The 11,385-nt window shown below is 42.7% G+C and overlaps 1 protein-coding gene across 1 annotated transcript; it reads left to right on the top strand.

Moving 5' to 3' along the window:
- Window positions 1-8,355: 8,355 nt before the first annotated feature.
- On the top strand, window positions 8,356-11,106 carry LOC135636358 (probable leucine-rich repeat receptor-like protein kinase At1g68400). Its single transcript, XM_065148047.1, has 2 exons — window positions 8,356-9,664; window positions 10,416-11,106. The coding sequence occupies exons 1-2, from the start codon at window positions 8,356-8,358 to the stop codon at window positions 11,063-11,065; spliced, it is 1,959 nt and encodes a 652-aa protein (XP_065004119.1). The 3' UTR covers window positions 11,066-11,106.
- The last annotated feature ends 279 nt before the right edge of the window (window positions 11,107-11,385 follow it).

The following is an 11,385-nucleotide window of genomic DNA, read 5'->3' as shown; positions in this document are numbered from 1 at the left end:
GCAAGTTTTGCTTCTTGAGATATTCAAGATAGTGATGTTCAAGAAGACAATTTTTCTTCTTGAAATAAGCAAGTTAGCAATCTTTGCTACTTAAGATAGGCAAGCTAGCAATCAAGTTTTTGCATCTTCTTGACTTGTACAAGCAAGCTATCTCCCCCTTTGTCATTGTAAAAAAGAAAGAGAGAATACAGTTTTGTAGTTCTTTTTTCCTTTTACAACGATTTCAAAATCATGACAAAGGATGAATAATCAAGTTATGAATGTCAAGACAATTTTTCATCATGAATATTTTATCATTGCATGCATCATTATCATAAGTTGAAGTATTACATGCATGATATCATATCACCATTCATAATTACATTAAAGTTTCAATATAACAATTTCTTCTCAAAATGTGTAACTTGGTACTCATAGCATTTTAAATCATGATTTACATCATATGTAATACATCACATCATAATTAGAAAGTACAAGTATTGCATGCATAATTGCACATCATAAATGTTTCATATCATGATGGTATCAATTTTGTCAAATTATATCCTACCATGCATGATCAAAACTTCTCCCTATTTTATCATTGAAAACAAGAAGAAAGTAGGGGGAAGAGCATAAAAGTGTTAAATATTTCAATCATTTCAAGGCATTTACATCATAGATCAAGTAATGATTTGTGATTCATCATAAAGCAAGTTAGTTTTCAATCATCACATAAGGCATTTAAGGAATTTTTGAAACATAGGAGAATGATTAATTTAAGCATACAATGTTTCAATCCAATTCAAGTCATGAATATCAATGCTTTCATATTGTGAGTATCAATTCATGAATACCACAAGATATTATTTGTGACTTCAATTTTGCAAGATCAAGATTATGATTTAGATAAAACTTATTCAAATCAAATCATTAACTTGAAATTCATAATCAAGTCATTAAAATTAATTTCGAGATTCACAAAATATCATGAAATCATTAATCTCGATCAGATGGGAAAAGCATTTTTTTAAGAGATTCTTTTTCATCTAAGCATGCCTTAGTCTTTATATGCCAAATTAAGATAAGCATGAAAGTTCAAGACATAAGGCAAAGAAATATTGTATTATGAAATATATGATATCAAGGCTCATGATTCATTCGAAAATATATAGTACAAAGAGCAACTTAAAACATTCTTATCAAGATCACATTTTAAAATATTCCAAGTTTCAAGATATCAATATGACACTTCATTGAATTGCATTTCATTTGAAGAACTCCTTTTTGATAAATGTAGGGAGCATAATGAACGATCTTGATTTATAAAGAGCTTCATGTTATAATTATCAAGATCATGATTATGATTATTCTCTTTAGCAAAGAATCACAAAAGCACTTTATTTTTTCATAAGAAATCTCATTGTATTATGATTTATAAATTCTTTTTCTGCACATGAATCATAGGAGATATGAATGTGAAACAAATCTTCGCAAGCAAAAACACTATCATTCATATTTCAAGACGGAATTTATAAGCAGGAATCATTTCATCAAATCCATTTTAGAATAATATTTTTCATAAGTGTATGAGAAAATCTAATTGTTAGGATACCAATTGTTAAGTGAATCCGAAAATGAAATTAACACTTTCATATATTCAGACATGATTTTTGCTATAGATCTTGAAATTAAATCAAGAAGATCAAACAAGCTCATGATCATGGATAACTTAAAATCTCATGCATAAAATTGTTAATAACCATTACATCTTTATGCATTACTTTAAATCAAACGTGATTTCATTCAACAATGTTAATCAAACATGATACACATTATTACTTCTTAACCATGATCAAAATCATTTTGTTTGTTTATCATGCAATATTATCATTTTCGAAATTATCAGCATGATCATAATTTTTGTATTTTTATTTTTAAACATGTAATTTTCAAGAAAATTAATTCTAAACTAAAAAAGAAAATATATCATGAAAGCATCAAGTAATTTTAAAATAAACCAAAGGCATTTTAATTACCTCAATGTCGTAGGCTGGTAAGGCGTAGTTTGCCGCCTCGCTTTTGTTGACTTTCTCGTCTTCAGAGGAGCTCGATTCATCCCAATTTTTGTTCTTCTTCTTGCGTTTAAAGCAAGTAGTTCCATTCTTTTTGCTTTTTAATTTTCGTTTCATTTGTAGTTTAAGTTCACCATCACTTGAGCTTATGCTCGAGTGGTCTTCAAATGTTCTATGTCCCAAATCCTTCCTGTTCTTTGGAAGGTTGGTTTGTTCATCATTGTCCTTATTACTTGAGTCATCGCTCAAGTGGCATTCATTTGTCCAGAGTTCCAAATCCTTCCTGTTCTTTGGAAGGTGATTGTGTTCAACATGTTCATCATGTGCATTGTGCACCATTTCATATGTCATCAATGAACCAATTAGTTCTTCAAGTGGTAAGTTGTTTAGATTTTTAGCTTCTTGTATTGCAGTTACTTTTGAATACCACTTTTTAGAAAGAGAACGCAAAATTTTGTTTACGAGTTCAAAATCCGAAAAATATTTTCCAAGAGCTCTTAAACTATTGACGACATCCGTGAAATGGGTGTACATGTCGCATATAGTCTCGCTTGGTTGCATTTGAAAAAACTCGAAATCATGCAATAAAAAGTTAACTTTCGAGTATTTGACTCCTTTAGTTCTCTCGTTCGTGATTTCAAGTGTTCGCCAAATGTCAAAAGTCGTTTCGCACGTGGAAATCCGATTGAACTCATTTTTGTCCAAAGCGCAAAATAAGGCATTCATAGCCTTTGCGTTTAAAGAAAAATACTTCTTTTCCAAATCCGACCATTCGTTCATCGGTTTAGAGGGAAGTTGAAAATTGTTTTCAATGATATTCCATAAATCTAAATTCGTAGAAATCAAGAAAACTCTCATTCGAGTTTTCCAATAAGTGTAGTCTAATCCGTTAAACAACGGTGGACGAAAGACCGAAAAGCCCTCTTGAAGAGCCATATCTCTCGGGTGTAAATCCGGAATGAGAAATACCCCGCTCTGATGCCAATTGTTAGGATCGAGAGCACTAAGAGGGGGGGGGGGTGAATTAGTGCAGCGGAAATCTTTCAGCGATTAAAAACGAAAGCTGCGTTTGTTCAATAAAAGCGATTTCGATGTAAAAGCCGATCTTAAGATTAAGTGCAGTTTACGCAGTTTGCGTCTAAACTCAGTTTGCGTCTAAACGCAGTTTGCGTCTAAACGCAGTTTTACGTCTAAACTCAGTTTACGTCTAAACGTAATTTGAGCAGTTTTAGAAAGATCTGAACTTAGAAACTCGTTCGTAAAAGCACAGAAGACAGTTTGCAGTTATAAATAGAATCAGAACGTAAACGTAAACTACAATGTAAAGATCGTACGAAAACACCGATTTACGTCTGAATGCTGATTCGGAAAAATCAGAACTTAGAGACTTGTTCGTAAAAGTGCAGAGGGCAGTAGCTATGTAGGAGGTTTGCAGTAATGATAAAGTGCTCAAAGTAAAAGCAAACCAGAGATTTAGAGTGGTTCGGTCAGTCTTGACCTACTCCACTTTTGGCTTCCTCCACCGACGAGGTTACCGACGTAAACTAGAGGCCTTCCTTCAATAGGCGAAGGCCAACTGCCCTTTTACAGTTTCACTCCTTTTGACGGGCTCAGGAGACAACACTTACAGAACCTTTCTCTCCTCTCTTTACAACTCAAAACATGAAGAACAGAGGGAGGAGAACTTTAGGCCTTAACAACAATTTTGAGCTCTAAGAATCACAGAAAAGATCAAGATTTCGGTGTAGGTCTGTATCTTTTTAGTGCTGAATGGGTGTGGTATTTATAGGCCCCAACCCAGTTCAAATTTGGAGCTCAAAACGATCAAATCCCGGAATTCCGGGATCAGGCGGTTGCACCTCCTGACTGGGGCGGTTGCATCGCCTGGTAGAGCTCGAAGACTGAGCCTCTGGGCGGTGCTACCTCTGTCAGGGGCGGTTGCACCTCTCTGCCAGAGCTCGAAGACCGAGCTCAAGCGGTTGCACCGCCTGACTGGAGAGGTTGCACCGCCTGGCAGAGCTCGAAACTTGAGCTCTAGCGGTGCTACCTCCTGACAAAGGAGGTTGCACCGCCCAGTCTCGCTCGGAGACTGAGCCCTGGGCGGTTGCACCTCTTGGCTGGGGCGGTTGCACCGCCCAGTCTCGCTGGGAGACATAGCCTAGGCGGTGCTACCTCCCTGCCTGGGCAGTTGCTCCTCCCACAGCAACCTGGGTCCGAATGGGTTGAACCATTCGACACAATTTGAGTTCTTCAGGGGCCCAATTGCCCCAGGATTAAGCTAATGAGATCACCTCCCATTTCTAGCATAATCAAAGTGCTAACTACGATTATTTCCTAAGACATATTCTGCAGCTTGCTTCGGTGCGTCACTCGCTTCTTCCGGCGAGTTTCCGGTGAACTTTCGTCGATCATCCGATGAACCCTCGGTGATGCTCCTGCGGACTTCCGGCAAACTCTTGGACTGCGACGATCCACTTGGCAAGTTCCGACGAGCTCCTTTGGCAAGCTTTTGGACTTCTCGAATTTGTTCCCGCAGAACCGCCGACGACTGTCCGAACTTCCGTCGAGCTCTCGAACTTCCAACGTGATCATTGTCATGACTCCAGCGCAACTCCTGCTGCATGTCTTTGTTCCATCGTAGTTAATCCTGCACACTCAAAACAAAAACTTCGATCGAGATAATGAATCCTAAGCAATTAACCATGTTGTCCGGCATGTCATTGGTCCCTTGACGCTTCGTTCGATTCTTTGGCGCATCGTCCTTTCCTACGGCCGATTGCCCAATCGGCCAGTTGGCTCTGCAACTTTGATATCCTTGGCACAATACCCACTCTTCTTAGCCCGATGCCCGAGTCCACGGCCTGAAGCCTTCTGTCGACACGTCGACCGATCCACCGGCCCGACGTCCAATCTTCTGACATGTTCCTCCGGCACAACATGATTTTCCTGCTTTAATTGTCTCATCCTGATCGAGGCATCTTGCGTCACTCAAAACGTAGATTAAATCATATATTAAGTAGTTTCATCATCAAAATACGAGATTCAACAGGACAGTCGTCGGAGGTTCTACGGAAACAAATCCGAGAAGTCCATGAGCTTGCCAAAGAAGCTCGTCAGAACTCGCCAAGTGGATCGTCGCAAGTTTAGGAGTTTGCCGGAAGTCCGCACGAGCATCACCGAGGGTTCATCGAATGATCGAGGGAAGCTCGTCGGAAGAAGTGATTGACGCACCGGAGCAAGTTGTAGTAAATGTCTTAGGGAATATCGTAGTTAGTACAATGATTAAGTTGGAAATGGGAGGTGATCCCATTAACTTAATCTTGGGGCAATTGGGCCCCTGAAAAATCCAAATTGGGTAGAATAGATTAACCCATTCGGACCCTGATTTCTGCCAGGCGGTTGAACTGCCCAAGCCAAGCGGTGGCACCGCCTAGGCTTAGTCTCCGAGCGAGACTAGGTGGTGCAACCACCCCAGCCAGGAGGTGGCACTACCTGGGCTCGGTCTCCGAGCTCTGGCTGAGCGGTGCAACCGCCTCAGTCAAGCGGTGGCACCGCCTGAGCTCGGTCTTCGAGCTTTGGCAGGAGATCCAACCGCCCCTGACAGGAGGTGGCATCGCCCAGAGGCTCGTTCTTCGAGCTCTACCAGGCGGTGCAACCGCCTTAGTCGGGCGATGCAACCGCTAGATCTCAGAATTCCGGGAATTGACAGTTTTGAGCTCCAAATTCAAACTGGGTTGGGGCCTATAAATACCCCACCCTTTCAGCACTGAAAGGGCACTCAAAACACACTGAAATCCTAATCTTATTCTGTGATTCTTAGAGCTCAAAATTGTTGTAAAGGCCAAAAGTTCTTTTCCCTCTTTTCTTCCAAGTTCTGATCTTTAAAGAGAAGAGAGAAAATTCTGTAAGGGTTGTCTCCTAAGCCCGTCAAAAGGAGTGAAACTGTAAAAGGGTGGTTGGCCTTCGCCTATTGAATGAATGCCTCTAGTTGACGTCGGTGACCTCGTCGGTGGAGGAAGCCAAAAGTGGAGTAGTCAAGATTGACCGAACCACTGTAAATCTCGGTTTGCATTTACTTTGAGCATCTTATCCTTACTGCAAATCTCCTCAAAAGCTTACTGCTTTCTGCGCATATATGATCGGGTTTCAAGCTTTGCACTTTCCGAATCGGTGTTTAGACGTAAATCAATTTTATCGTACGATCATCATATTTCAATTTGCGTTTACGTTTTGATTTCAATCATAACTGCAAACTACCTTTATATCCTTACTTTAACTGCATCTCGCTTAATCAAGTAATTTACGAATTAGCATTTAGACATAAATCAGTTTTTTGTACGAATATCATATTTCAGTTTGTGCCTACTAACTGATTTGAACCATAACTGCAAACTGCATTTATATCTTTGCTGCATCTCATTTAATCAAAAGTTAAAGTGATTTACGAATCAGGCTTTCTTACCGAAATCACTTTTATCGAACGAACGAAGTTTTTTTAATCGTAGAAGGTTTTTCGCTCCACTAATTCATCCCCCCCCCCCCCCCCCCGCACCTCTTAGTGCTCTTGATCCTAACAGAACCAACTAGGGCAAAAGCAAAGCAACGGCTTGTATCATATATGTTAGCATTTATACTTGCTGAGTGAGGTTTAAGAATACCTTAATGGGGACGAATGGTGGCTCGAGACTATCCTTGGGAGTGAGAGATCTGGGTTATTGAATAGGCACCAATATCGCATCAATGTCTATGCCAAAGTTGATGCATTAATATATGAAATAGATAGCTATTGCCCTACTTGGATGGAAGTGCTGTGGGTCAAGGACAAAGTCTTTTTGCTCGAGCATTCATTTAAGGGATCGATAGGCAAGCATTTTTGTAACATTATATCCTTCTTCTGGCATAAAAAATATTATAAGAATATGCCGTTGATATCTTAATCAGCCTGACAAATCTAGACCCATATGTGTAGGATTATTTGAGGTCTCTCCGAGGTGAAAACACTAAGCTCCCGGAGTATCATCTACACAAAGATTAAGATCAAAAAAGGTTTTCAGACCTAGTCCCACCAACTCCCAAGTTATTAATCTAAGGTAGGTGAATGTGTTTAACCACCTCTTCTCAATGATGAAATTTAGCTCTTATATCCTCTTCCCAATGTTGAAATTTAACTCTTATAATTGGTAGTGAAGGATAAAATATTCCATAAAAAAAATTTCAAGGAAGAAGCATTTAACCACCTCTAACAATTTTAGTTTAGTCTTTTATCCATGAAGGCATTAAGGATCGAGATAGTATCTAATTGTTTGTTTTGGATCCATGTCCATGTGGACAATTTGATAAAGAATAATATTTATCTTTTTCTTTCTGTCTAGACATCACGCACAGGACATATGTCATATGATGAATGATTAACTGTCATCTCTATCACTTATAAAAATCACTCCAATGCTTACATTAAGATATTGAAAGATTCCCAATGAGCGATCGCATGTGGAACCATTGGGGCTAAAGTTATAGACAAATGGATCACCCCTATGTTTGAGGTTTCCTAGCTATCAACTGTTAGGTTTACCTCTCGATCGACAACGCAATGTCACTGATCTTGTGGGACTATGACTCAGACGGTGTGGATCAAATAAGCATGATATATGATTCACATGTCACTAAGTTATATACTTGTCATTCTTGCCGTATCGATGTTGAAAGGAGCGGGTGACGACGATTGCACTCTCCAAGTGGGAGTATTCAATGGATATTGGAGTATACATACTCCCATAAGTCGAGTGTATGAGCGCATTGTATTAGAACGATCTTTGTTATATGTATCGGTTAGACGGCACGTGTGATTGACTAAAGATTACGTAGCGGTCCCCAGCATTCTGCATATAGGTGATCCGCTGAGTACTGAGTGCTGTCTGCAATATCTTTGCGGCAACGTCCACGACGCAATTGCTCTGGTCGTGGAAGTAAGCCCAATTTCAAACGTTCGCACGACGCAACCTAAATCCGACCCCTACCCCTTCCCTTCCCCCATCCCCCTTCCCCCGCGCCCACGTCCGCTCCTACACCCCAACTCTCCGCGCCCCAAATAAATTTAAATTCAATCAACCAGACGCCTTCAGTTCAGCATGAATGAATGATATGAATGAATGTGCATGAAGCTGTCCTTCCCCATCCCATGCTTACCCGACTCTCTCCGCCTCTATTTCTCTGTTTCGGTTGATCAAAGCCCTCATCGCCTTTAAAACCACCTTATAAATTCCATCAACGTTTCGAACCGAAAGCTCCAACAAAACATCAAATGACACCACGACGACTCCACCACCACCTCTCCCTTCTTCTCGCTCCGCTCTTACTCCTCCCCCTCTTCGCCGCCACCTCTCCTCTCCCCTTGCTTCCCTCTCCCAACCCCGACCTTGGCCCCCTCCTCGCCTTCAAGCTCTCCCTCTCCCACCACACCCCCGCCGCCCTCTCCTCGTGGGACCCTGCCGCTGACCCTTGCGCCTCCTGGCGCGGAGTTTCCTGTCGCGGCGGCCGCGTCGCCCGCCTCGTCCTCGTGGGCCTCCGCCTCGACGGTCCCATCCACCATCTCGCCGGCCTCCCCCGCCTCGCCCTTCTCAGCCTGAACAACAACTCTTTCTCCTCTCCCCTCCACCGCCTCGACCTCTCCCTCTCCCCCTGGCGCTCCCACCTCAAGCACCTCCACCTATCCCACAACCGCTTCTCCGGCCCCTTCCCTGTCTCTTTTCTCCGCCTCCGCCGTCTCCGCCGCCTCGACCTCGCAGGGAACCTCATCTCCGGCACCATTCCTCCGGAGATCGGCCTCCTACTCCGCCGCCTCCTGACCCTACGCCTCGAGGAGAACGAGCTCGATGGAGCCATCCCGGTCTCGGTGGGCTCCATTCCGGGGCTCACCGACCTCAACGTCTCTCACAACCGTTTGGTGGGCGAGATCCCCCGCCAGCTCTCCTCCTTCCCCCCGTCGTCCTTCGCCGCGAACCCGGGTCTTTGCGGGGGCTCTCTGCTACGGAGGTGCCTGAAAAACTGGACAGCGAGCTGCGATCGGAGGCCGCCGCCGATGGTGAACGGGCGGAAGATCAGGAAATGGGTGGCAGCAATAGCGGGGGCGATGTCCGCCACTATCGCGGCTGCGGCCGCCGTCGCGATGGTCGCCCTCTTGTGCCTCAAGCGGAGGGCAAAGAATAGAGAAGTGGAAGTTGCGGAGAAAGGGAGAAAAGAGGGGGAGGAGGCGGAAGAGGCGGAGGAGGGAGAGAGGATGGAGTTGTTTGAGGGTTGCGGGCGGTTTGCATTGGAGGACCTGATGAGGGGGTCGGCAGAGATGTTGGGAAGGGGGGCTGTGGGTTCCACGTATCGTGTGGTGATGGAGGGGGGACAAGCGGCGGAGGTGGAGGCGGTGGTGGTGAAGAGGGTGAGGAGGAGGGTGAAGGAGAAGAGTGGGAAGGAGGAGGAAGAGTTACTTGGGGAGATAGGCGGGTGGCGACACCCCAATGTAGTGAGCTTGAGAGCGTACCATTACTCGTCTACCGGGGAGGAGCTGCTGCTGGTGTACGATTACCTCCCTAGCGGCAGCCTTTCGAACCTCTTACATGGTCCGTTCCCTCTGCTTGTTTCTTAGTTGTGGTTTAACCCCGTCAACATCTCACTCCAGTCCAAATCCCATCCTTTTATGGATCCATAACGATCCGAACTCGAAATTACAGACCAAATATATATATATATATATATGTATATATATATATATGTATATATATATATATATACATGTATATATATATATACATATATATATATATGTATATATATATATATATATGTATATATATGTTATGTATATGTATATATATATGTATATGTATATATATATATATATATGTATATATATATATGTATATATATATATATATACATATATATATATATATATATACATATATATATATATACATATATATATACATATATATATATATATACATATATATATACATATATATATATATATATATATTATCCGATAAACTACCCAAAATCCGGATCCTAATATCCATGTGGGTTTCTACTTGGATTTCCAGATTATTAAGTTCCATCAACAGAGGAAACTCGGATCCTAATGGTTATAGTTGGGTCAATTTTGGTTGAATTTGAACCCTTCACTGAAATCGAATCTTGTGTTGGATTAGGCTGGAATTGTTAGCGCAGCAATGTAAAGTTTTTCAATTCCCTTAAGAGTTGCGACCAGTGAGGCATCAATTGTTGGTAGCTCAGTTAAACCGGAGTTTAAATTTGTATCACCATTATCTAAATCTTTAGCCAATCTCTAAATTTCGTATTGTGCAGCAGGGAACCGAGGACCAGGAAGGATTCCATTGGAATGGACCTCAAGGCTGCAGCTCGCGCTGGGTGCCGCCAAAGGCCTCGCATACCTCCACGGAACATCCAATTCCAAGCTCTCCCACCAACACCTCACCTCTTCCAACGTCCTCGTCGACGGTGAAGGCAACGCATGCATCTCCGACTTCGGCCTGCTCGAGCTAGTCTCTCCATCACCACCCTCCTCGTCCTTCAGCTCCGGTTCCCACGCTGCGGTGGCAGAAACCCGGCAAAGAAGCGATGTGTACAGCTTCGGGATCATTCTGTTGGAGATATTGACGGGCAGGCCCGCGGTGGTGCACGGTGAAGAGGATTTGGCCAAGTGGGTGCAGACCGTGGTGAGAGAGGAATGGACGTCAGAGGTGTTCGACATAGAGCTGACGAGGGGAAAAGGCGCTGAGGACGAGATGTTTGCTCTCTTGCAGGTGGCGCTGCTCTGCGTAGCGCAAGAGCCGAAGGACCGGCCCAGGATGGCCGTGGTGTATAAGATGATCGAAGACATCAGGGAGAGGGGAAATCGGAGGAGCAGAGGATCGCTTTCTCCTTCTCTGCATGACCATTCCTATGAATCCTCCTCCCCTTGTCTCTCCGAAGACACTCCCACCTTCACAAGCTGTTGATATGTTTCGACGTGGATGATGAAGAATGCTGATAAAACGAAGAAGAGAAAAGAAAGTGAGTCAAATAGAGGTGAAAAATAGTAAAACCGCTTTGACGATGATGCTTGATTTTTCCTTTCCGTTTTTTTCCCTTTAATATTTTCTCTTGGTAGCAGAAAGACGACTTCGAGTCTTCTGTATCTTTCATAAACGTTAGTTTTGTCGAGCCAACCATGTTCATGTCCTTTTCGAGTCTCGCATTCTGCTGATTGGTTTCGCTTGAAGTGCTTTTAACGTCTATTATTCCAAGATCACCAAATCTCCAGCCAATAAATTTGAAA

The sequence above is a fragment of the Musa acuminata genome, chromosome BXJ3-4, assembly GCF_036884655.1.
Source record: "Musa acuminata AAA Group cultivar baxijiao chromosome BXJ3-4, Cavendish_Baxijiao_AAA, whole genome shotgun sequence".
Lineage (NCBI taxonomy): Eukaryota > Viridiplantae > Streptophyta > Magnoliopsida > Zingiberales > Musaceae > Musa > Musa acuminata.
This window is presented reverse-complemented; position numbering and strand designations above follow the sequence as displayed.